The 26,867-nt window shown below is 41.1% G+C and overlaps 2 protein-coding genes across 4 annotated transcripts; one reads left to right on the forward strand and one right to left on the reverse strand.

The window, feature by feature from the left end:
- The first annotated feature begins 390 nt into the window (after nucleotides 1–390).
- Nucleotides 391–5,967, forward strand: plvapb (plasmalemma vesicle associated protein b). The gene is made up of 9 exons (XM_061779301.1): nucleotides 391–821; nucleotides 1,035–1,211; nucleotides 1,304–1,391; nucleotides 2,165–2,366; nucleotides 2,458–2,677; nucleotides 4,668–4,817; nucleotides 4,899–5,015; nucleotides 5,356–5,463; nucleotides 5,661–5,967. The coding sequence occupies exons 1-8, from the start codon at nucleotides 618–620 to the stop codon at nucleotides 5,422–5,424; spliced, it is 1,227 nt and encodes a 408-aa protein (XP_061635285.1). The 5' UTR covers nucleotides 391–617; the 3' UTR covers nucleotides 5,425–5,463; nucleotides 5,661–5,967.
- Nucleotides 5,968–11,983: 6,016 nt separating this feature from the next.
- On the reverse strand, nucleotides 11,984–26,747 carry gtpbp3 (GTP binding protein 3, mitochondrial). Of its 3 annotated transcripts, none has more exons than XM_061778649.1 (11): nucleotides 26,534–26,747; nucleotides 25,953–26,224; nucleotides 25,063–25,149; nucleotides 24,432–24,514; nucleotides 22,432–22,551; nucleotides 19,156–19,228; nucleotides 18,250–18,390; nucleotides 16,490–16,655; nucleotides 14,217–14,347; nucleotides 13,927–14,113; nucleotides 11,984–13,052 (listed from the first exon to the last, which is right to left on the reverse strand). In XM_061778649.1, exons 1-11 carry the CDS (start codon nucleotides 26,590–26,592, stop codon nucleotides 12,821–12,823), a joined length of 1,551 nt encoding a protein of 516 aa, XP_061634633.1. In that variant the 5' UTR covers nucleotides 26,593–26,747; the 3' UTR covers nucleotides 11,984–12,820. The 3 variants fall into 3 exon arrangements, with proteins under 3 accessions (XP_061634633.1, XP_061634632.1, XP_061634634.1); XM_061778648.1 differs by having other exon boundaries at nucleotides 18,250–18,393; nucleotides 26,534–26,746; XM_061778650.1 differs by having other exon boundaries at nucleotides 18,250–18,393; nucleotides 25,953–26,132; nucleotides 26,534–26,685.
- Between the last annotated feature and the right edge of the window lie 120 nt (nucleotides 26,748–26,867).

A 26,867-nucleotide genomic window follows, 5' to 3' on the forward strand; every position in this document is an offset into this window, starting at 1 on the left:
ATTTACTTTTGTACTATAGATGTAACTCATTTATTGCAGTATTGTGAAAAAAACCCAACATAATAAAAGCAAAATAAGTATCAAGTATGCCTATTCTTCTCCATATATGTTATTTGCTGAATAATGTTTCAAATTTTCAGTGTGTTATTTCCGACAGTGACAATGGGCATCTACTATATATACTTAATGTTGATCAACAATATACCTGTCGAATTTTCCATGCACACCAATCTATTTTAGTAATATTGACTTGAAGTATGAGTTGGTGAGGCTGCCAGAGGCTGTAACAGTGACAGAGGTCGATGAGGGGGGTGGGGGATGAGGACGGGGGAGGTATGTGAGGTGAGGGCTGGGCCAGGATGGACTGGAAGTGTGCCCCCAAGCAGCATTTATAAACATGGCCCCACTTCTCTCCTCAGGATTTTTGTTTACATACGTCCATACGTGCGTGTTGTGCTGTGACGGTGTCACAACCTCGGAAGACAAACGACTTCCCCTGCCGAGGCTCGACTTTGGGCTTCTGCGCTTCAAGGGGGAGAACCTTTTGGATTTGAGGGTCCTCTAAGCTATTCCTGTTTAGAGCTGTCAAACCAGTTGCTGCCATTTCACCCCCAAACATGTACAGCTCCAGCTATTCCCGGGCCAAGTTTGGCCTGGAGGCAAGGGAGCCTTTGCACAAGCCCAAAGGCAAGAGCTGTGGCTACTACATGAGGATCGTGTTCTTCTTCTCCTCACTCATCCAGTCCCTCATCATCGTCAGCCTGGTGCTCTTCCTCATCTACGGGCAGCCGGAGAAGTCAGCCGAGGAGATGAGAGTCAAGGTCAGGGATTTGATTCTAAGATATTCAAGACCTTACATACTCTTTAAAACATAAAACGCCAGTGTATAAGATTCTTCTTTCAGAGTAACACACTGCTTACACCAAGAAGGATGTGGGCTTATTTCTGCAGCAGCTTTTGCTGATACCCAATGGACACCTCTTTTATTTTTCATTACTCTCTGAGATGATGCCAACTGTTCTGCTGTTGTGCAGGAGCTGGAGCTGGGCTTCAACAGACTAAGTGACAACAACATCGAGCTGAGGAAGGAGAAGGGCGAGCTGAGAGCTCAACTCGGGGCACGCACGTCGGAGAAAGATGCTCTGGAGAAACAGCTGGAGCAGCTCAGGAGCGTTGCCAACGCCGCAAAGCTTGACCTAATGACTAAATTAGTAAGTATATATATATATATATATTAAAGCAATGTGTTTATGGCTCATTATTGGTGATAGTTTTTTTCAAAATCTTTCTTGGTTTCATGTAGGCCAATTGTGAGAGGCAGATTGTGACAATACGAATGATGCGATGTCCCACTGCCCCCATACAGCAGCCTATTGTGGTTACTACGAGCAGTATGTATTCCCATCCATCCTTCCTTGTTATACTTTAGAAATTTCAGTGCAACAAAAATGCTCTGTCTTCGCCATCTAGTATTTTCAGTCAGAATTGATCCAAAATTATTATACAAATGATTATTAAGAATCATTCATCATTCACTGTTAGGAAAGAAAATAGCCATGGTGGACTTCTTTGTACCTTAATTTCACTTTTTCCTGCAATTTTAGCATTTACCTGTAAAACTATTACATGAAATTGCACCTCATGTTTGTATAGTCTATTCAAGTGGATCCTGAAAAATTGAATATGGAGACACTGTTAAAAGTCTGCATAAGCACAATAAATGATTTTTCACGGATATAACATCCTAAAGGAGATTTTTCAAATTCAAATTATAGCTTCTGAACCATCTTATTATTTTTACTCCAGTACTCAAATTAAAAAAAAAGTTTTATCCTAAAACCTAACCATATATGAATTAGTTAGGAAGTAGGAGTTTCACTTTATAAAGGAACTACTGAAGTGAATAATTAATAATAATAAACATTTATTGTTCTCTTAATGAAATCTGTAAATGTTTTTTTCTTCATTTTTTCATTAAATCACCAGTGCAGTCAGCCTCAGAGGAAAACATCAACAGGTTGTAATATTAAAGAGTTAGCAAGTTGGACACAAACAAACAAAGCCACAGCTCTCTGGCAAAGTAATGAAACAGTAAACAGCTACTCAGGAGATGAAATTGTTAAAACAAAAAAAAACAACCCTAAAGCTTGTGTTATCCCTCCAGATGAGCTCAAAACTTTGCAGAGCCTCAATGCGCAGCAGAGAGCCATGATTGAGCTCATTGAGGCCAACTTCAGCCAGACGGTCCGCTACCTGAGTCAGGAGAGGGACAACGCCCTCAAGGAAAGAGACGTCCACCACCAGGACGTCATCGCTCTCCGCAGAGAAAACATCATGCTGAAGGAGCAGCTCACCACCTACACCAGGTATACCCACGTGTGTGTGTGTGTGCATCAAACTGAATCATTGCAGGTTGAAATTCAGATAAATGAAACATTAAACATTGTGTTTCACCAGGAAATGTAAAGAAGACTTTGCTCATTCTCTGGATGGGATCCAATCGGTGACCAGGGATTTTCTGAACAAAATCAACAACCTGTTCCCCCACCAGATGACCTTTCACCTCACCTGTGAGAGCCAGCAGGAGCAAATGGAGAAGATAAGAAACCGCTGCACCAACCTGTCCGGAGACGTGGAGAACAAGTTTCAATTGTATTTGGACAACGTGGGCAACAAGGTATTTCCATGGGAAAAAATTTAGGCTACTCTAGTTGCTTTGTAATTTTTTTTCTATTCAAAACAATCAGCATGTAGTGGAAAACTTAATTTATTTTCAGTAGTTCTATTCAAAAAAGGTGAAACTCATGTAGTATGTTCGCTACACGAAGCGTGAAATAGTTCATAATTTTGATAATTATAGCTTGCAACGAACAAAAAACCAAATGCACCATCTCATACGAGTCAAACCAAATATTTTTTTTAATATAGAAATTACGTATGTAAGTTCTGAAAAATACTGTGTTGTGTTTAATGAATCTATGAGTCTCACCTTTTGAATTGAATTAGTGAAATAAATGAACATTTCTCCAAATAGAAACTCATACCTGAGGTATTGCGTTGAAATGGATATATTATAGTGTATAAATAACTAATTAGACCTTCTTTACTTCTGTGAAATTGATTCCGATATTATTACTGAGAACAATTTGCATTCTCTAGAGAGGATGTTTTTCCTCTGGAAAAATACTACTAGACTGAGTTAAGGACACAGCTGCCCTCTCAGGTGAATTCAGGGTCAATGTAGAGGGGACGTATGGCTCTGCTGATACAGCAGAAAGCTCTACTGAACAAAGGCACATATCCTCTCCAAATCACTCACCAAATCTAATGGAGCTACACTGCTAAATGGGGGGTACAAAATGTCTCTTCATTGTTTTAGCACTTGAATGCATCTTCGCTTTCTGAAACCATTCGATTTGCCGGTAAAAAACAATTTCTCTTAATCTCATTGCCTTTTTTCCACTGTGCCATTAATGTAATGGAAATCATCCATAAATCCATCCATCCATTTTCCACACCGATTATCGTCGTCACTCGCGTCGCGGGTGTGCTGGAGCCTATCCCAGCTGACTTTAGGTGAGAGGCGGGTACACCCTGAACTGGTCGCCAGCCAATCACAGGGCACATATCAACAAACAACTACTTGCACTCACATTCACACCTACAGGCAGTTTAGAGTTTTCCATGAACCTACTGTGCATATTTTTTGGGGCGGATGTGGGAGGTAAACCGGAGTACCCGGAGAAAACCCACGTAGGCACGGTGAGAATATGTAAACTCCACACAGGCGAGGCTGGAATTGAACCCGGGTCCTCAGAACTGTGAGGGAGATGTCCTAACCAGTCGTGTTCTCCCCGTGCCTGTGTGGTTTTTCACTCCGGTTTCCTCCCACATCCCAAAACATGCATGGTAGGTTAATTGACAACTCTAAATTGCCCGTCGGTGTGAATGTGAGTGCAAATGGTTGTTTGTTTGTATGTGCCCTGCGATTGGCTGGCAACCAGTTCAAGGTGTACCCCGCCTCCTGCCCGATGACAGTTGGGATAGGCTCCAGCACGCCCGTGACCCTAGTGAGGAGAAGCGGCTCAGAAAATGGACGGATGGATGGATAAAATAAGAGGATTTATTTTCATCATTTCATCAAATCCACTCACTGACCACTTCTGGTGTATCCAATGTAAGATCCAATTCAATAGCCCTATAAAATAATTAGACTTCGCAAAGGTAACATGTTGGCGCTGAATTCATGAGATTTTTATTATTGAGCTTGTAGTTTGCAGTGGCGTGCAACTGCACAGCATCATACTGAGTGTTGTTCCTGATAGAAATGATGCTAATAATAATGCCTCTCTTAAGAGCACTGGCTGAAATGTATATTTTTTGCATCATATTCAGTGTGATTTTACATAATAACTCAACTATAGCTATGTAATGGAATTAATTGTGTAACAGTTTATGAAGAACTGCACCAGCTGCCATGTGCATGACGTTGAGGAAATTGCGCATTAAACAAACTGACACAGTCAACATTCAGTTAGACAATTTGTAAAGGCAGCTCTGGACAAAGAATTGGCACAGAAGGGCGGAACCCTGTCAAGTCTCTGCGCTCACACCCAAATCTATCTTCCACAAAGTTTAGAGCGTCACATCTGTCTTCTTCATTGCAGGTGGCTCAGATTCAAGGTATGTCGAGTCGACTGGAGGTGCAAAACTCGCACTTGAGCGCTGACCTGCAGCGGTGTGAACACAACCGTAGCGACATACTCGCCGAAGTCAGCAAGCAGCTGCAACTCAAGGAGAAGAACCATGACGAAGAGGTTCTTCTAAGCACATCGCCATCCCTCTTATTATTGGTCCTACTCTACTCTCCCTTTGACATTAACACACGTTCTATTCAGATGGAGAAACGGCTGATTGAGAGTAGCCAGCTAAGAGAACAGAAACAATTGCTGGCAGACAACTTAGCGCTTAGAGAAAACGAGCTGCAGACCCTGAGGGCATTGCCCAATTGCAAGGTACAATACTCTCAGTTGACATGGTTTGTTGTACGCACGCACACATCTGGGGAAGGCAGTGTCCGCAGATGGTCTCTGATTAAATGGCACATGGTGCAGAGGTGAGACGGACGTGTGTGTACTCAGCATTCGTGAGGAATCATAGCCCAGTAGCAGCAGCAGCAGCAGCAGCAGGAAGGATGGGCGGCCAAGATAACAACTCCTGAAATCTGTCACCTTTCAAGCGCTGTAGTTGAACTCGTCAGTTTGCATGTCTGTATGTGAGTGTGTGTGTGTGTGTGTGCGTGTGCAATCACAGTAAGCTGCACTTGTATATAAATAGAATTTAAATGTTCTGCAGGTTGGTTTGCCACAACCTGCGGGTGGGCTGTTGGTCCAACAGCAGAACAAACAAACCGCTGCCAAGTGACCCGCTATTAGAGCACCGAGTCTCAGCAAAACACCAACGGTAACGTTGCTCAAAGTGCACAGCTTCATACATTTGCATTTTCCAGAGAAATCGATGACTATCCAGAGAAAACAAGCATACAGTACTTGATTTTCCTCTAATATTACTTCAGTTGTAACTACAATGAATCTGCTGTCTTGTCAGCTCTTTGCAGCCTAGGTGATATTTAGTCACAATTTTTATGTTTTCTCTTTCAGGTGAGATGAATTGCTCCATTAAAAATATGCGTGGAAGCACCATTGGCGTAAAAACAAGATATACGTATCAAGACACAACACACATGACAAAGAACAACCTGTAAATATACCGATGTCACATGCACTCATGATTGATTCTCACTTTGATTGCTTTGTAATAAATGTGTGTGTATCCCTGAAGTCAGGTTCATGTAAAAACAGAATGTGACACAGGTGTAAATATTGCTTGCGGTTGGTACTCACTTTGTTTATAAACTAATATTGTTTCTTTTTCACTTTAATAAATTAAAATGAACCATCAAAATGTCTTCTTTTTTGTATTTGCTGTTATAAAACCGCAAACTAGCTACTACATTACAGCTCAAGCTCTTGAGATGGTCAAGTTTGTTTCCTCTGGCTTCCCATTTTAATTGGAACCAAGAAAGCTTCGTACTGCACGTTCAAAAGGTGACAACACACCATCCGTGAACTTTGAATTCAAAATAAGACAGAAGTAACAAGGCATGACACATTGACGATTTCAGTTATTAAAGAGAGTCATACTAAAGATTTATGCCCATTCTTATAATGTGTTTAACACACTAGCTATTATATGAGCGCTCGCTTTATTGCTTCCCTTTCCTTTTATAAACAGAGTTTAGACGTTACACAGCTGAGTAGCTGCATACAACGTGCCAGAATTTTATGAATGAATAATAACCATTATCCTGTTAATGTGAACAATACATTTCATGTGAAACTGGGGAACACTTAAGACTAGAGTATCGCAAACACACACACGTACGAACACGTATGCCTTATGGTACTAGTACCCTGCACTGGAGTCCATCCTATTTACAGGTATGTGTTATAATAACCATTAATATCTTCCAAAAAGGTATCCAAATCTAGCCCTATCACAAATGCAATACAATGCTCTGTTTTGACTAACAGGTGTACTGTATTCATTTAACAATATACGTAGTCAAACTAATTTTTGTCGCGGGACACATTCTAGTTCAGGTTTCCCTCAGAGCGCCATTATGACTGTGAAACCATGAATAAGTTTAATTGCCTCATTATAGTATTACACAACAAATTGATGGATAACTAGTTTTGAAATTATAGTTTGTTCAACTATTGTCAAAGTTACTGTAAAAAGGGGTTTGGGAACAAAAAAATGCTTGCAATATCTCAAGGTTATTATTCATTACGTATCACAATTTTTAATTTTGGTGCAGATTTTAGCAAGAATCACGGAAGTTGATACACATGATTTGCTTTCGCAGGCCACATAAAATGATGTGGCGGGCCAGATGTGGTCCCCGTGCCTTAAGTTTGGCACCCGTGAATTAGATGAATGACTTTTTAATTGCGTTCTCATTCTTGTGATTGAAATTGTGTGAGTACAATGCATTTTAATCCAAATTTCACTTCTAAGACAGAGGAGGATTTACGAGAGACAGGACAAGAGACACTGCGCCGATGATGTAAGGGCTACAGGTGACTGAATTTGTCCACGGGAAATCCTGTTTAACAGTTTTCAGTGCCCTGTGGATCTAACACACACACACACACACGGCACAAGTCAAGACTACATCAGAATTATTACAGCCAATGAAAATTGGCATCCAAGAAGCTAAACATTCATACAAAAAGTTATGTCTCAAACGTTCAAAGGTAAGCGATTTTTAAATCACGTCAACTAACAACAAGTGGGAGATGTTCTGATAAGCTCAACAACATTTTGGGAGTTTAGGAATGGCGCGCTCATTCTATATTCACATAGGGGAGAACGGGCCAATGTAAGACATTTGAGTAATGTGAGACACACACTGTAAGAGCCAACAGAATACATTTGTAGTCATGTGACCACATTTTTTAAACCCCTTCCATTTCACCTTAGCCATGAAAAAAATGACCTCATAGTGCTGTGATGAGCTTGTTTTCATCACAAAAATGTATTTTTCGCTTGTAAAGCTTGCTTTTGACTTAATCAACGGTTGTATCAAAGCTAATTAATTCTGGCAGACAAACTTCCTCATACATGTTGATGAACGACCAGTGTATTAAAACCATGTGATTGATGTAGAGGAGTCTTTTTTTTTTTTGTTCTTAAATGGCAATTGTGGGGTAAAGTGAGACATTGTTACTGATGATCCTGAGAAGCAGGAAATGGAAAAGGCTTATAAAGAGGGACAAAAGAAACCAGCTGGGGGAAAACCAAAATAGAAATGGGAAAACTGAAAAAGACAGCAACCAAAAAGAATAGAATGGCAACTAAGAGAGTGATGTCTCTGTTGCACTTGATGATGTAGCAAAGAGAGCTCTGAGGATGAGATAAGTCAACCAGGAAACACAGATCTGTCCATGGGTGACTTTGTCATGGTCAGTTTTCCAACTAAACACAGGATTGTTTGTTACATCATGTTCCGTTACAAAGTTGATAGTGATGACAGAAGCGTGCAATTTTTCAGAAGAATCTGGGGAAATGCATGGGAGAGACCCATGTTTGCTTTCAGGGAAATGATGCAGCAAATGTCTCGAAAAGAGATGCGGTGAAGAAGTAGCCTCACCTGAAAACCCGAGAGAGCAACGCTTCATCTTTCCCTGCAACCTTCAGGGGTGCAATTAGGGGTAGGCCTAGTTCTAATCCACCTGTAGGTGGGTCTAGTCCTGTTCTGAGTTTCAGACTATTCAAACTGGTTCTGATGGTCCTATGTTCTGAGCCCCAGACTGTATTACCTAGCTGTTATTCTTGTTCTATGTTCTGACGCCCATACTGTGTACTGACTGACTCTAATGGTCCTGTCTTCTGACCTCCAGAATGTGTTTCATTTACTGGTTCTATCAGTCATTTGAATGCTAGATAAAGCATTTTGAATTACATTATGGGGTACTGTATTTGGTTGATCTATATTGTTCAGTCAAGTATTTTGAGAAAAACAGTTAAAAATGTACGACTTTTGATGTGTTGGACGGCAAGTCTCACATTTAGCTTAACGTGCCCCCTCCCTTTTTGTGTTGTAATTAATCAAAAAGAACATGAAAAGGCTGACAAAGTAGAGCGGGAAGAGGAAAGGTCTGAGCGCAGAGAGACGCCTGAGAAAGACAAAAAGATGCAGAGACAGGCGTTCTGTTGGCGTTAAAGGGGACCAAATGTCGTCAGCGACCACCGAATGGGGAAGAAGGGTGACAAGTTCAACAAAGAAACATAAATATTTGATCAAGGCCAGATTGACAGCGGAACAAAAGCCACAGCATTCATCGCCTCGACAATGTTCCTTTCTCACAGCCTGGAAGAGACCTGGGTCACTCACTTTCTGCATATTTCGTGTACATTTAAAGGCAAAACCATAACAACTCTATCGGTGTCCAATTAAGATGTGACGTGAATTGAAAATTGTGATCACGGATATATTTACAATTTTGTTTTGAGCCCCTTTAGAGGGGAGTTGGCAAAAAAACAACAAATTGTTGTTATATTTGTTTAAACTGTATCAACTGACAATAGTACATGAGTTAAATCCATCCATCCATCCATCCATTTTCTGTACCGCTTGTCCTCATTAGGGTCGTGCGCGTGCTTGAGCCTATCCCAGCTATCTTCACGCGAGAGGCGGGGTACACGCCGAACTGGTCGCCAGCCAATCGCAGGGCACATATAAAAAAACAATCATTCACACTCACATTCACACCTACGGGCAATTTAGAGTCTTCAGTTACCCTACCATGCATGTTTTTGGCATGTGGCAGGAGTGGGAGTACCCGGGGAAAACCCACGCAGGCATGGGGAGAGCATGCAAACTCCACACAAGTGAGGCCGGATTTGAACCCAGGTCCTCAGAACTGTGAGGCTGATGTGCTAACCAGTCGTCCACCGTGTCGCCGACATGAGTAAAATGATCTACGAAAATAAAAAAGTCCTCTCTGGCCCCATCTTGTGCCTCTAATTTCATTTGCTGGAAAAGCAATCAATAACAGACAGAAGGTGTAACTGATGAGGTGTCAATCATTTCTCACGCTGACCCGTTACCTTACGCTTCAGGAGCTTTGCTGAAACTGGAGCCTAGTAGTGTGCGGAAGAACCATGCACAGCCACAACAGCCACAGCCTGGCACCTCCACATGACAATGTAAATGGAGTGCACTTATATAGCGCGTTATCTACACCATTACGGTGCTCAAAGCACTTAAGAGAGGCTCACATTCACCCATTCATCCATTCACACACACATTCATACACCAAGGGGCTACCGCTGCTATGCAGGGCGCTGTCAGGCCGACTGGGAGCAATTTAGGTTTCAGCGTCTTGCCCAAGGACAGCGGACAGTCGGAACCAAGTTTCGAACCGCCGACCCTTCGGTCACTGGACAACTGAGCCTCAGCCATCCATCACAGCCTTCCCGCATGCTGGGAAGAGCAAGCCCTCGCGGATCCCACAGGAGTTCAATGGCGCCGAGTTTAGAACATTCCATCCTCTCCACTCCCAAATTCTGGAGATAGTCTCTGATAAATTTCGCTCTGTGCGGGTGAGCATTGCCATCTTGGAGGATAGAGATCCATCCGTCCCAGACTGCAGCCATTTGAGATTGCCACTGGTTGGAGGAGCGCCTCTCGATGTGTCTGCATTGAAATTTTTTTTTCCAATAAGGGAGATGACGCCCCCTGCCATCACACTGCCTCCACCAAGATGTAGTTGTCTTGCAGCAATCAGATGGAGTTCTCCATGACTTCTACACACTTTGACCTTACATGAGAATCTGCACTCCTCACTGAACATAATGTTCCTCCACATTTTCAGGTTCCAGTGCACGTGATGTGAAAGGCAGTCATGGCAGGCCTCCTGGCAGCCCCACGAGACCGGAGATTGGCCGCATGCAGTTTGTTTCGGATTGTTTGGACAGACAGTCGTCAGCCATATCGTCCTGCAGATCTGTAGAAGGCAGCCTAGAGCCGGGGTGTCAAACTAATTGCTAATTGTTGGTGCGAACTTGTCCTAACCTCATATAGATTGTGTTTTCAGCTCTTTATGGTACCCTACTGGGTGACTAATAAATAAGCAGCTAATTTAAGTTTCTATTTTGCACTTACTGTGGATATGTATGTCTTTAATACACATAGCTAATGCATTTATTTTGTCTTCTTTTATCATTTCTTTTATTATTTTTATCATTTACAAGGCAGGGAGATGACTGTGCTTTCATTTTGAAAATCTGTAACGTGTGATTGGTCAGTTGCGCCTGTCAGGATTTCCAGATGGGTGTGAAAATGTATGTAAATTTAAACTGAAAAGTACAGTTTATAGATAGAGTGTGATCTGCAAGTTGCATGTGTAAATGAAAACACTGATTCATATTGTTGAAATTGCACAAATTTTGTTATGACAGTTGAGATTGCTCATATTATTTGAAACAATAATGAATTGTTAATATTTTCCCAAATGTAGTTGTACCAAAAAAATGGTAAAAAATGTAATTGTCATTTAGAACGTATAAGGCCACAAATATACTGGTCCGGCCCACTTGACGTCAAATCGGGGTGAATGTGGCCCGCAAACTAAAATGAGTTTGACACCCATGGCCTAGAGCACCTAAGTGCTGACAGCGTGAGGAAACGGTTTTCCTGGCTTGTCTTCTTGGGATTCCCACCTTGCGGCTTGTCTCTGACATGCCCATTATATGGAATACATTTGTTTATTTTTTTATTTGGAGATGGTACTAGAGCTCTCTTCAAAGTAACGCTGCAGCTTTATTTTGTAGAACACCAACTTGAAGTTGCCCAATACAGATCTGTCACATGTGGCATGCCAATTATTGGAGCAGAGTGCAGACTCTAAGAGACCGCTCTTGCAGGGCCAACGCTCAGGCTGGGGGCAACAGAAGCTCAAAGCAAGAGTCAATAGCAATAGTAAAATAAGATGTTTGGCATTGGCAAAGAAGACTTGGCAAATGTTTCATGGTCGTGGGGACCAATACTGTATATTCAGTGCCGCTGATCTTCACACAAATTAATGTTCATTACAAAGAAACAACAAAAGGCATTGTTACATCAAAAAAATCTACCAGACGCAAACGCTCTTACTTTTTGTACTCCGTATAAATACATAGATACTTTATTCATCTCGTGAGAGCAATTAAAATAATTAAATAAAAGAATATATTATGACAAATCATACGTGGGATTTTCTTATCACTCCATCAAAAGATTATTATTATTTTTTTAATTCTGCATTCATTTGATTTGAAGCAATTAAAGACAGATTTACCGACTTGAATGCATAAACAGAAATGATCAAATCAGAAAGTTTATAAAAGATACAATAATACAGAGATAGCAGAGATAGTAATTCTAAAGTAATTTATTAAAAGCACGCAATTGATGCATCTGCTCTGCTGGTTTATGTAATCATTCACACAGCAAATTAAAACATACCAACATATTTTACTTGAATCGAATGCCAGCTTTCACACAGTGAAACAGCCATCCATCCATTCTCAATATCGCTTATCGTGTTCAGGGTCGCAGGGCGAACGGCGGACTACACGCTGAACTGGTCGCCAGTCAGTCGCAGAGCACATATAGACACACACATTCACCACGTCACTAAGTGGGAACTTAACCAACGCTGCCTACACCAGAGGCAGGCGAATGTACCACTACACCATCAGTGACTCACAGTGAAACAAATATGGGGATGCAGCTAAAATCATAAATTCTTCCAGGTCAGTCTGTACACCCAAACATCCGTACTGAGAGTTGTGACTGCAGTTGTCAGGTGCTGCCACTTTATTATGCAGGACAAATTTGGCTTTGTTGGACCCAGGGGCCAAATATTCACTTATCAAAGGCTTGAAACATTGTTTCTAAACATGACTCCAGACTGGCCAAACTCTTGTACATAGTGTACAGTATGTGTGTGAGACATCATGTCAAGTATTTCCACTGCATTCAGTTAACAAAAAACAACCCCCCAAAATATTTGGGTGTCTTGGGGGCCGTTTGGAACCAAGAACGCAATGTGTTCTTTTGATGACACAAAGCATGGCACAGTGCCAAGGTTCTAGCCTTTCACCTTCCTCTGCCTGTACTGCGGGTCAATGCAAGAATGCAGCTCAGCTTCTCTATGCAGTTTATTGTTATCATTAAAGTATTATCAGCATTATTATATAGGGTGCCCAACTATTTGCCAATGCAGAAGTCTTTGAAGATAATATCAAGGATCTCCTCTGGTCCGACCTTTCCAGTAATCCGGCCCAGGCTGGTGAGAGCCAAGCGAACGCCCTCGGCTGCCAGAGCGAGGTCAAGGTCACGGTATCGCTGGTACTGATCCAGGGCTGCGAAACATTGCTGCAGGTGGGCCCTGTGGCGTGCTTGGGTCAGGGTAGGGGCACCAGACAGAGGGTCGCCACACCTAGATGGGAAGTTTGATATACTGAACTGGTGAAATATGGATTTTCTTTTTAATTCATCTATTTATAGCACAAGCATTCCATTGTATTATTTTCCCTTTTCCTTACTTATTCATACTCTGCGGGGAGGACAGTTGCGGAAAACACATCTTCTATGGTAAAAAAGCAGTAATAAAGTATAATATAGTCTGCCAATAAACCCTGAGTCTCAATTAATTGCCGTATTAATTGCCTTCCTTGACAATTCTCCATCACCCAAACAGACAGCAGTATATATTTTTACGACCCATAAACATGTATTTGTCCTTATAAGGGTCGTTGGTATACGATGGCCTTGTACATCATCTTGCGGTGATGAAGTGTGCGCGGCTCAAGAAGGCACACTCACTAGCGCTGTCCTGACTGTTTGTTTACTTTATATTTACGGCCCATAAGTTTTTTTTCATACAAATATTTGCGGTAATTATGAGTCTACAATTTTTTCGGTGTAGGCTAGTGATGGAATCTGGTGTGTTTCAATATACAGTATGCAAAAAAATAAAATAAATAAAAATATAAAAATCGGCATTATGTCACAGCCACAGGAACAGAACTCGTGAACGCAGAAACACCTGTATGAAGGCCTCCTCTCAAATAAACTCCTGCTATACTCTGCATTTGAGTAAATAAACACCCTTGGCCAAGGTTTGAGAAAATATGGTATCAAAAAGTAAAGGTGTCATGATAATACGGCTCTGATTTAGGGCTCAAAACAGTAACAGTTATCTTAGCATAAATATTAGCAATACCGTAACTTATATAGCTTTGAATTCGTCTTTCTTAATTATTATTAATGTTATTTCAAAGAAAGCAACTTAAGTTAAAACTAAGACTCACAAAGTCTTGACTCTGCCGTGCAGTGTTGTGAGGAAGTCTTGAAGTCCCTCATTAGTGTGACAGGACAGCACACAAACAGGAGGGAGCCCAGCTATGCACCCAAACTTCATTTTCAGCATGTCTCTCTGTTCCTCAGGCAGCAAGTCCACCTTGTTCAGGACCACAAGGAACCTGTCGGATTGTAACGCTGGGATGAAAAAGTAAATACATGTTTACTGTACTTAACCATAAGGTCCTATATTGTTGTGAAAATGCCAATCTGGTGTGTACAAGCATATCTAGATCGGTACCTGTGTGGACCTGCTCCTGAGTGAGCAGAACACTTCTGAGGTTGTCCTGAAGAAAGGCTGCAGCTTGCTGGATGTCAGTGGGGAGATGAGAACTATCCACAACTACCAGAGTCAGATCTGCTTGCTCAACTCTGGAGAAAAGAAATACAGTACATCAACAATTCAGTTGTTTAAGAATAAATGTATGTATAAAACCAGAGCCTGTCCCAGCTGACTTTGGGTGAGATGCAGGCTACAAGCTACAGTAGTCATCAGCCAATCGCAGAACATCAGAAGTACTTAAAGGAAATCAAATGCTATCTTTCATGGAAACATGTATGTTCTGTAGGAGACCTCGATTTTCAAACCTGACTTTGGTTTCAGTTGCTCTGAAAAAAACGTTCGGTAATTCTCTGAACCCCACACATGTAAGCATTTATTTAATTAGTTAAGTGGCTGTCAATAAATGCCTTGAGGTCATCTAGTTCATTTATGTCCATTCATATTTCCATTGGGAAAAAAAATACAGGTTTGCTTTAGCAATTGCTAGCACCAACCCTGGTGCACATCCATCTTACGAGAGGAGCAAGTTGCAGCAGCGGATGCTTGTACTTACCACCTCCTTCCTGTAGTGACCCAGGTCACAAGTGTCTGACCTGCTTCATGCACACAAAGTTCTTTATACAACACGGACCGCACACCCTTCCTATACAGAAGCCCACCCCTTGAACAGTTAGTTAAAAATTGCACTAAAGAGTACTCTGTTAATACAATAGCAGAAACCTCCCCAGAACACAAAAGACTGAAAAGCATTTCCCTGCCAAGAAGTTCACCACTGGTTATACCTGTATAATTGAGTATGTGACAATAATCCTGAATAATCTCTCGCTGTACAGAGGCTTTAAAGTACAAACTAATGTATTCCTACTGATAGTCTTACAAAAATAATAGTGATGTAGCAGCTAATCAGTTATTATCTTGGAATCAAGTGGAACACAGTGAATTGGATTTGTTATGGGAATACATAAGTTATTAAACCATATTTTATGGTTATTTATTTAAAGCGGGGTATGTTGGGATTTTGTGTTAGAATAAAAGCTTCAAAACCATTTTGATAAGGTGCTGAGTTCCATCCATCCATCCATCCATTTTCTGAGCCGCTTCTCCTCACTAGGGTCGCGGGCGTGCTGGAGCCTATCCCAGCTATCATCGGGCAGGAGGCGGTGTACACCCTCAACTGGTTGCCAGCCAATCGCAGGGCACATACAAACAAACAACCAGTCGCACTCATATTCACACCTACGGGCAATTTGGAGTTGTCAATTAACCTACCATGCATGTTTTTGGGAAGTGGGAGGAGAAAACCCACGCAGGCACGGGGAGAACATGCAAACTCCCCACAGGCGGGGCCGGGGATTGAACCCCAGTCATCAGAACTGTGAGGCAGACGCTCGAACCAGTCTCTAACCTAAGATGCTGAGTTGTTTATAAAAATTTAAAAAAAAAAAAAAAAAAAAAAAAAAAGATGATAGAGAGATTTTAAGATTCTTGGAGGAAACAATGGAACTTAACCCAAAGTCTAATTGTGCATTAGTTTATGGCTGACTGCACAAAACTGCTTTCATACTCGTCATAACTAAACACAAATGCTTCAAATACTTATTTCAAATTGTTCATGAATTGATACATACTGAACTGGAGGAATAATTATGCTCACATTTCAGAGTGGATTAAAGTGTTGAAATGAAGAACTATTTATTATCAACCCAGGAGATAATCAATTGGTCGAGTGCGTGCTGTCAGCTCTCCAGAGTAATTTTGATTGTTTTTGACCAATTTCAAATGTGATCAAAACTATGCCAATAATAGTGTGTGTGTCTGTGGCCTGTCTGTCTAGTGGCCTTTTAGTACAGGACCAAGTAGCGCTGATGGGCTTAACAAGTACTGCTATATTTCTCAGTGTAAACAGGGGAAGCGGCTGTCAGTAAACGTCTCTCAATATGTCCATTCTCAGCATGGATGAGGTGCTGTAAATATATTAAGGAAAGGTACAACTTCATTACGCAACCTCCTGGGAGTGTTTTTCCAGGTATTTATATCCACAGAGCAATAAGACACGTTCTGTGGGTTTCAGAGCCATTTGTATAGGTTGATGTACAGGGGAAAAGTGATGACTTATTTCTTCCTTTATTTGTTTTCAAACAGAACAGACATTGGCCACAGAGCTAATGTATGTCACCACCAATTATAGACAAAAGGCCATTATGTGAGCGCTAATGTAAACATTGTAGTACCTTTCACGAGCTCGACGGACCCCCTCTCTCTCCACCAGATCCCAGCTGTCTCTGAGCCCCGCCGTGTCACTCAAGAGAACAGGAAATCCACCAATGTCCAGAGCCGTCTCCACCACATCTCTGGTGGTTCCAGCGATGGGGGACACAATGGCTGCAGGTCTCTGGCCTGTATTTGAAAACATCAGAATAAAGCACTTGCCATTTGTAATTTATCAGAAATAATACACACATTTGTATCAGACTGAAGGCCTACACACAGACACAGTGCTAAATTCATTCAATGAGGAGGACAAAATTACCAAAGACTGGTTCTAGTTTTTAGATTTGTTGTGATGTGTTTGTATCAACAATATTTGTGTTAAAAAACTGAAACCTGAAAATATATATGGTTCAATTGTGCCATTTACAGTCGTAGGCCTGGTTAAAATACCAAGAGACCACAATGAATAATTAAAACTTGAGTAAAGCACATTTTCTTTAATGACAACATTCAGACTTTTTGGTTAATCAGCATGGCACATCTTGACTTGTACTTCGTGTTTTATTTGATCCTGAAGCAGTTACGTATATTTTACAGGAACTCTTTCATTACTACTGACGACATGTCTATCAAAAGACTAATCAGAATAGGAAACTATGATATCATTTGACAAATTGAGCTATTATTAGAATAGGAAGTGGTGAGGAGACTGTACAAGTATCCACTCAGGAAAGTTTATATAATGTAATTCTAAATGCTTTCAGGATACAATATGCCAAACAAATGTGTCCTTAGTCTATAAACAACATGTATTTGATTAGCTAGACACAATATGGGAAATGACGTGGCCATACAAGCCTGGACTAAACTCATGTGAATTTAAGTTAAAATATTCAACTTTTATATATATATATATATAGCCCGCGACCCTAGTGAGGAGAAGCGGCTCAGAAAATGGATATATATATATGCTTATGGTTTGAATACATTATGGATTAATGTGGAGAAATCTCCCAATTGTGGCAGCAGGACCACACTGAAATATTGAGAAATTAAACATTTTGACTCAAGAAATTATAAATACAGCAATCCCTCGCTATATCACTCTTCACGGTCCTGCTATAGCGCAGATTTTTTCGTTACTGCAGTTGTTATTCAATTTTTTTTATACTGTTTGTACATTTTTGTTATCCATTGCTCTTGCACTCTCTCAATACCACATGTGTTTAAATGTGCTTGTATTGCTTTAAAAGTGTGTTTAAAGACCTTAAAAAATATAAGTGCAGTAAAGGCTATCAAAATATGCCTCGGGTGTATTTAAATAGGATACTTCTATATTGTGTATTTCATTTATCGCGGGGGTGGTCTGGAATGTAACCCCAGCGATAGAGGAGAGGATTACTGTATTCTGTATTAAAACATTCCTTTTACAGTATTTTAATTGCAATCATATATCATGACTAACAATTCTACCAACAAATAGGAAGAATTTGTTCCTAAATGGGCCTAAGGGCCCCAGGTTGGAGTCCCCTGAACAGCCAAGGGATAGGAGCAGGGCCTTTGAGCAAGGCACACATCTCCCCAAACTGCTCCACAGGCACTGTAAAGCTGACAACCTGTGTGACACTCATATTGTGTATTTGCTGTGTTCACCACTGTTATCCATGATATAAACGCACTCTTTTCCTGCAAGTAATACTGCAGTCTAAAGACTGGAAGTGTGTTTAACATTTAATCATACTGTAATCCCATCGCGTGCTATATTCCATGGTTGTCTTACAGAGCGCGTTGAGGAGGCTGCTTTTCCCTGCATTGGTGGCACCCGCAATGACCACCTGCACACCGCTACGTAGCCGCTCGCCCCTCCTCTCGTCCTGTAGGTGTCGCGCCATCTCCGCTTGCAGATCATGCACCACTCCATCTACTGGAAACACAGGAACGGGACATGACGGAGGTTATCGCGCTCAACTTCACCTTCTTGTCTTTGTTCACAGAATTTCAGTGCTTTGAAGCAAAGACTTCCGCTGTCAGAAAATATGTCTAGACATAAACTGGGTCACGCTCCCTCTTTCTTCACATGACTAAAAGTAAAAATACATAAATAAAGCATTTTGTGTTCAAGATTAATCCGTTTGTTACAAAATAAGATATATTAGTTCAACCGATAACCCTACAAACATTTATACATGTGCAGTACAAAAAAGGAAACATTTTGTCCACATCCTTTGGGGCATATTTGCGTGTGGCAGTGGAAGGACAATGTGCCAGCGAGGCTTTTTATTTTTAAACACAAGTCTATTATTATTTGCACCTCTGAGGCGTGAGCCTAGATTCCGTGCCATCAAAACAAACAACAGTTCCCAGGCTATATTGTGTCGAAACTTGGGCTTGAAAAAGTTCTGCCAATACCAGACAGCAGGCGACAGACTCTAGGGAGGCATTCCTCACACACAAACGCACACACATGGGAAACCAGTCTAGAGAGCAACGGTAATGCTGACAGTACTATTCCTGTGAGCACAGCAGCAGTTTGGCTTTGAAGGCAAGACGAAAGCTTCCACTGTCCCGCTCCTCTCTTTTCACGCTTCCTAAAAGGAAACTCTTTTTTGAACAGTTTGATGTCTATGGCTTCTCTCTGCGACCCTGTACTGTTTTTTGTCTTGTTTTTTTACACGAGTATACATACCTTGGGTTAAGACTCCATCCTCAATAAACTCATCCTCACCGAAGTCTATGAAGGCCTCCACATGGGCAAGACACTGAGACAGAAGAGGAGAAACAAGCATCACTTAACATCTGTTCAACCCACTGACTTTACAGGTGAAATAATGAGCAGCGAGCGTTGTAATTAATAAATGTAATCAAAAGAGCTCTCATCAAAATTATTGCTAAACATTTCCTTGCTGTTTTAAACACACTACATTGATATCTGCCTCAATAGTTCAACCCATTACAGTATATTTTAGATGATGGTGGCTCATTGTTAAGACCTGGCTTGGGGACCAGGAGTTCAAAATTCAAGACCTTACCTGGGAATCCCCATTTAAACCTAGGTCTGCATTACCCGAATCCCTGAAACACACAACTGGGCACTACCTAATTAGTTACCTGCTCCAGTAAGTTCTACTGTGATAGGTTACCTTTTATGAATACAACAACAACAATAAAGATTATTCTTAATGTTTCTCTATTCCCCCCTAAAAAAATCTCCCTTCACAAATATGAAGGGATTTGGCATTACCAGATAACTCGCAACCCTTTACTGCTCAGTGACTATTTTTTATTTTTTTTGTCAATGTCTTTCTGTCTCCAAAGTGTTCTGTAAATTGACTGTCTGTTGTCGTACTAGAGCGGCTCCAACTACCGGAGACAAATTCCTTGTGTGTTTTTGGACATACTTGGAAAAATAAAGATGATTCTGATTCTGATGATACTGTTGAGTTTTGATAGACACTGCAAGGGGGATTATTTTACCACTATTTTACAATGAATGTAGTGTGTGTAGTGGTTTAGCCTTGCATTGCTGATACTTTTCACTTTAAATACTAATTTAGAGACTTGAGGATGTATAATTAATACCTCTGTGACAGTGTCAATCAAAACTCAGCATTATTATGTTGATGAAAAGAAAAACGATGTAAAGAAAAAGTCAGCTATCATCCAAATAGGTGTCCTTCACCTAAGGCTAAAAAAACAAAACCAAACAAAACAAAACAAAAAGTCAACGGTAGTTACTGTAACTGAGCATCTGACGTATACATAGCATGTACTTGATTTATAATGGAAACCAAAATATAAAATTGAACAGCTTCCAAGGTGTTTTGGAAGCCGAATCCAGCTGAAGGAAAGCCTCTGGACTTGCACCACACCATAAATCAGTAACATGATTGACATTGCGGAACACACACAATAGTAGTATAGCTGAAGAAAAACAGGAAGCCTCAGATTCCCATACTCAGATGCATACACACGCGATAATAGTTTAAAAAAGTTGCATTGTTTTTTTTTTTAAATAAGGTTTCACGCAAAGCTTCACACGGACAGTGTACTTCTGATTTATCACATTCCCAGAGGTCTGAACCAAAAATAAAGTTTCTATTAAGAAACCTATAGAAAAACATCTCAGGAAGTTTCTCAAGGAAGAACACCTGGCCCGCTTGCTCCCAACTGGTGCAACGGGGATGTGGGGTAGAGGGTGGTGGTGTGGGGTGCTTGGACGGTGTCCATAAAGTTCTTCCATGTAGAGACAGCGGCTTGACAGAAGAACAGTCACATGATGTGAAAAGAAAACCATGTGTTTCTCAGAAGTACCTAGTTTTGAACCGGCCAAACATCTGTCAGCATTGTCCAGCAGCATTGGGGGCCATAAAGGCTCTAGAGCCCACTGAAGACACACACAGAATGACTTTCACAAACACTGAGAAGTACATATAGAACAAATCTCTCCAAGGATACTCAATTGGGTTAAGCTTTTTGTTGCTACAAGTCACATGGTAGAAACTCAATGCATGTAGGCATGGCTAAGATTACTTGATGAACTTTAACTTGAATGAGGAAGAAATGTGATTGAAGTTATTTCAAATGTATTATAGGAGGCTCATTTTATTTCCCCCCTCCCTCATTTTTAAACAGTTCCCAGGTGTAAATTAGCCGACTTGTGACGGCTCACGTGCACACATATTTTCGGAAACAGGCAGCTAACGAAATATTTACTTGGCTGTGTAATCTCACACTTGATGTGTGGGAAGACAATTCGGAGAACCAGCTATTTGTCCAAACAATTCAAAAGTCAAGTTTCCGTAATAAAACCCCTTTGATTGTAGTTATCACCTGACAACTGTTTTAAAAAATGATGATGTACTGGAATTTTCACACACAATCATCGGTAGAGGATGTCAGAAAGGAGAAAATATCCATGGAAGCAGCAAATCATTGTGCAAAACAATACCTTGGCGATAGCAGAGGCCAAAGGAGAATGACCAGAAAGGTTTGAGGTAATAGAAAGTTAACCAACTCAAATCACAACTGAGGAAGCCGTCTGTCCTGAAATATTTCCTTTGTTGCTGCAACATTCAGATGGTAGGGTCATGATTTGGCAAAAACAACATAAAGCATGGACTTGGATCAGCAGTTCAGGCAGGTGGTGAAATGGTGTGGGGATATTTTCTTGGGATACTTTCAGCCCCACTTGAGCATCCAATAACATATTTTACTGGCCACATTTATCTTTTTATGACCGCAGTATACCATCCTGTGATGGCAATAAGCCACAAAGCTAAAACCATTCCAAAGTGATTTATTAAAAATAATTTCACTGCAATCAAAGGATTCCATTGTCACTTGTTCTCTTTCCAAAATAATGCTTTTGGGATGTGCTAGAATGGGAAATTCACATCAAGAATGAGCAGCATTCTACAGCAAATGCCTGATGTCCACACTGAAAAAACAGACTTGTTGCCTGTGTGGAGGAATGGGCCAAAATAACACCAGAGCAATCCATGCGACTAGTTTCTCCACACAGGTGTCTTGAAGCTGTCATTATAAACAAAGGCTGTTGTACAAAGTATTAAATAAATATCAGTTGGTGTGTCAATACTTTTTTCCCTGTGTCATTTCACATTATTACACATAACTTAATTTATGATGTAATTTGTTCTATTTTCTTTGTATGTATGGATTACTTGGGCTGTTCCCAACATCTGGTGAAATTTTCATGTCAATAGCATCTTTAGTGAGAATATCAATATGTCAATATATTTAGTGAGACAAATGGTGACGTGTTAAATAATTATTTCAGCCGCTACAGTTGCCAGCACTTTGTTGCCATGAAAAAATAAGAATTAAGGCTGAGAGTTCCAAATTTGTAAAAGCAAAGTATACAATAAGGTGGCTTGTGAAGGTATGTCTAACACTGACTATCCAATAGAGATTAGAGATGGTGAGGTGACTAAAGCCAACGTACCCGTTTCAGGTTGTGAGTCCAGCCTTGATATAGACGGGCAAGTTCTCCTGACATTTGCCTTAGCGCCTGTCTCCTCTGGGCCTCGGTCTCAGCGTGGATCAGATCCCCGAGCCCTTCCACCTTCAGGGAGTATTACAACTGACAGTGAAGCGGTTGAAAATATAGTATATACAGTGGGTACGGAAAGTATTCAAACCCCCTTAAATTTTTCACTCTGTCATATTGCAGACATTTGCGAAAATCATTTAAGTTAATTTTTTTCCTCATTAAATGTACACACAGCACCCCATACTGACAGAAAAAAAATGAATTGTTGAAATTTTTGCAGATTTATTACAGAATGAAAACTGAAATATTACACAGCCAGAAGTATTCAGACCCTTTGCGGTGACACTCGTATATTTAAATCAGGTGTTGTCCATTTCTTCTGATCAGCCTTGAGATGGTTCTACACCTTCATTGGAGTCCTGCTGTGTTTTATTATATTGATTGGACTTAGGAAACCCACACACCTGTCTATATAAGACCTGACCACTCACAGTGCATGTCAGAGCAAATGAGAATCATGAGGTCAAAGGAACTGCCTGAAGAGCTCAGAGACAGAATTGTGGCAAGGCACAGATCTGGCCAGGGCTGCAAAAAAGATTCTGATGCTTTTGAGCTTCCTAAGAGCACAGTGGCCTCCATAATCCTTGAGCTCTCAAGCCCTCTTGAGAGGGGTTGGACTCTCTTCCACTCTGGAGTTTCCCACAGTGAGAGGCGCCGAGCAGGTGTACTTAATGCCCCACGGCTCGACGCCTGTACGTTGGGGTTCATCCCGGTGGACGAGAGGGTAGCCTCCCTCTGCCTTCGGGTGGGGGGACGGGTCCTGACTGTTGTTTGTGCCTATGCACCAAACAGCAGCACCCTGATACGGGCTGTTCGGTCCCTGTACGACCAGTGTCAGAGTTTGGTGCGCATTGATGGGAGTGAGTCGGATTCGTTGCTGGTCAGGGTTGGACTCCGCCAAGTCTGCACTATGTCACTGATTCTGTTCATAACTTTTATGGAGAAGCTTCATCATGCAACAAGACAATGACCCAAAACACACTGCCATCACAACAAAAAGTGGCAGGTCTTGACTGGCCAAGTCAATCAACCTTAAACCAAATAGAGCATTAATTTTACCTCCTGAAGAGGAGACTGGAGGGAGAAACCCCCAGAAACAAACAATAACTGAAAGAGGCTGCAGTAAAGGCCTGGAAAAACATTTCAAATGAAGAATGCAACAGTCTGGTGAAGTCAATGGGTCGTTCAGTTCAGTTGAGCTTAGCTGCGAGCGTTTGCTTTACCAGAAACTCCCCCGCAAAGGGTGCCACTCGCAGGGTGGCGACGGTGGCTTATTAGCACTGAGGGGCTATGACGACGTCGTTATGTGAAACCAATCCATGGTGCAAAAAAGACTGCGGTCCGCTACAGAAGTTCACCAAATCAGCTCTTTAAGCGGTCCCATGCTATAAGTCTTTAAGTGTGTATCCAGCGCTGGCAGGCTGTCTGCAGTGGTCACTCAACAAGCCCCATTTCACTTTAGAATTAATTAACAATAATTAAAAACAATATTATATGTTGTCAATTTCTGTTACCAACCTTACCTACCAAAGAAAGTTTAAAACTTACATTCAACGAAAAGGTCACACCCAAAATCCTGACCTCCTATTGACTTGAATAATAAAAAGTTACCAGAAATTGGTGCATTGTCAGTTTTCATATCACTGGAGTCATCTTTAAAAAATCTGTCTGATAACGCTGGTCCAATGTAAAACAATTAAAATTTGAAAATTTACACACATCCCTACTTTAAGTTCATCCAGTGAGGTCGGTAAAAAAATGAGGACCAAGAAAAACAACGTCTGGTGCTCCTTTGAGAACCAGACCAAAATTGTTATGTGCACCCCTGCCTATTTGGAATAAGCTTAATGGTCTCGATTGATTGAAAAATACCCCCAAATGATCTACAGTACCTCTGTTAGGCCAAGTTTCCCTGCTTGAAAGGCTCTTCGCGTGAACTCCCCAGACTCAGCAGGCCTCATGCCAGCCACACTTCCTGAGAAACAAACACACAACCAACATGCAAACATGATAATAATGTATGCACTTCACGCACAAAACACACACATGCACACGTACGCGTGCGCACGCTCACACATCAAATAAGGTTCACGTGAAACTACAAGGAAGAATTTATGCATTCAAAGATTCAACAATTACATTGGCAAGGGACAGCAAAACTGTCAAACTAAATATAGCCTTTAAATACAGTCAAATATTATAAAGCACATATTTTCTTTAGAATTTGTTTTATTTCACTTAAAACACTATTGAAATATGCAGTAACTTGCAGAGAGCATTGCTTTTTTATTATGAGTGGCGACAGATCACCATTCGAATTGATACAATACTGCTCTCGAGAGGCACAAAAGAGCAAGTGCAGCCAAACAATTTTCTGTTTTCCAAGTCACGTGGTGTTGCTTGTCAAGCTTCAGGATGCAAAATGGGACTGTACAACAGATCATATGATAATTTTGTGAATGCCACTGTACAACATTGCATCCATGTATTCAAACTGTAAAAATAGTGTAAATAGAATGCTACCAAGAGCCTGAAGGACAGCAGCAGTAACAGCAGGACCTCCATGGATGTGGAACTCAACACTGTCCTCTCCTGTGAAACTGTGAGGAGCTGATATCATGAACACAAAAGACACAGAAGTCAGAAAGCTAATCAGTCATTTAAATGTAAAGAAGCAGTAAGATGAGTGAAATTTAATAGAATTCTTCCATAACCCTTTTCCTCATTAGGGTAGCGCATGAGCTGAAGCATATACCAGTTGACTTTGGGCTAGAAACAGGCTACTCCCTGGACTGGTCATCAGCCAATCACACGGCACATATGAACAAACAACCCTTAATACACATGGAAAATTTTGAGTCTTCAATTAACCAAACATGCACGTTTTTGAGATGTGGAAGGAAGACGGCGTGCCTGAAGAAAACCCCAAAAATAATGGATGAACATGCAAAGTCCAAACAGGAGGGCGTGAGCCAAGATTCCAACCAGTGACCTCTCGGCTATGAAGCAGATGTGCTAATCACCACTCCATGGTGATGCACTATAAGTCAACAATTAGAAAAAAAGTATTCCAAACAACATCTGGTTATTCGTGTACAAACAATTACAGGGCAGCGAAGTGGAGTCATGGTATTGTTGTGGGCATTTTCAGGGTACTCTCACATTATAACGACATGCGACACAACAAGTTAAATTAAGACTCTAACTTGCCCATAGGTGAGACAGTGAGTGTGAATGGGCAACCAGTCCAAGGTGTACCCCGTCTGTCACTCAAAGTCAGTTAGGATAGGCTCCAGTGACCCATGACCCTAATGAGGACAAGCACTATAGCAAATGGATGGCTATACATATAAAAAGGAGAAGAGGCATCAATCCAAAATCATTTGTGTGAGTAATGTAAGAGTTTTAAACACCTGGAAACCAAAGGACAAGCCCACGGTCCAGCACCTCTCTCGAATGGGGATGTGTGATGCTCCTTAACAATGCGCTGCGAGGAACTGGCAGGTTGCGGGTGAGGCCCGCCATGCACCTGAGGGCTGTAGTGGATGCGGGTCCACTGATCCGTACCACAGCAACCCCACACTTGCCGTGGCCTGATGATAATGCAAAGATAGTTTCAGCATCAACCAGTGCAGGAGGGACTCCATCGCAGGAGCTCAGGTGCCTTAAGAGTGAAGTCCATCTGCTATATAGGGAATAATAGATACACTATATTACGATTTCATAAGATAAATGACAGACCAAATACATCCCATTTGAATTATTAATATGCCAATAGACTTGTTACAATTTGGGAAGGGCTAAATGGTAAGATGGCTAGTAAATTGTACCAGTAACTTTAGTATTGCTTTTGTAAATCTGCAGTTTACTACCAATGGTTCTAAATACAAATGTCGCTCCAAATTCATTTTGAAGCATTTCTTTTTGCTGACATATTTTAGCGTCCTCCTGTAATATCAGTCAACAAACGGAAATGTTGGTGTGAAGTACAAACCTCGTTTTAAAGTAGTGGACTGTAGCTCTCCTCAGTCCATGGATAGGCGATAGTAGCATTGTATTTTTTTTTAAAGAAACAAACACAGAAAAAAGTTACGTTTCGCTTATTCCACGACATTTTGACATTGCGAATACTACGGCGCTACATATTACTTTATAATGACACATTTACGAAAAACCAATGAACAGAAGTGACCTATTGTTTATACATAGTGTGGTGTGTGCTGCTGTTCCTTGTCGATTTTGATTGGTTAATTTTCATCACTAGCGGTAATAATGAAGTCCCATTCGTTTAAAAATCTGTCAAGCTAAAATTCATCCCGCCTACTGTG

The sequence above is a fragment of the Phyllopteryx taeniolatus genome, chromosome 7 (assembly GCF_024500385.1).
Source record: "Phyllopteryx taeniolatus isolate TA_2022b chromosome 7, UOR_Ptae_1.2, whole genome shotgun sequence".
NCBI lineage: Eukaryota > Metazoa > Chordata > Actinopteri > Syngnathiformes > Syngnathidae > Phyllopteryx > Phyllopteryx taeniolatus.

Bases quoted from the DNA above. Each gene is read 5' to 3' on its own strand.
- gtpbp3 (XM_061778648.1), bottom strand. From the start codon at position 26,592: ATGCTACTATCGCCTATCCATGGACTGAGGAGAGCTACAGTCCACTAC. The intron at 24,515-25,062 runs GTAGCATTCTAT...TTTGTTTCTCAG, and splicing joins TGCTGTCCTTCAGGCTCTTG to GAAGTGTGGCTGGCATGAGG. The intron at 18,394-19,155 runs GTATGTATACTC...CTGTGTTTCCAG, and splicing joins GGATGGAGTCTTAACCCAAG to TAGATGGAGTGGTGCATGAT.
- plvapb (XM_061779301.1), top strand. From the start codon at position 618: ATGTACAGCTCCAGCTATTCCCGGGCCAAGTTTGGCCTGGAGGCAAGG. The intron at 822-1,034 runs GTCAGGGATTTG...GCTGTTGTGCAG, and splicing joins CCGAGGAGATGAGAGTCAAG to GAGCTGGAGCTGGGCTTCAA. The intron at 4,818-4,898 runs GTTCTTCTAAGC...CGTTCTATTCAG, and splicing joins AGAAGAACCATGACGAAGAG to ATGGAGAAACGGCTGATTGA.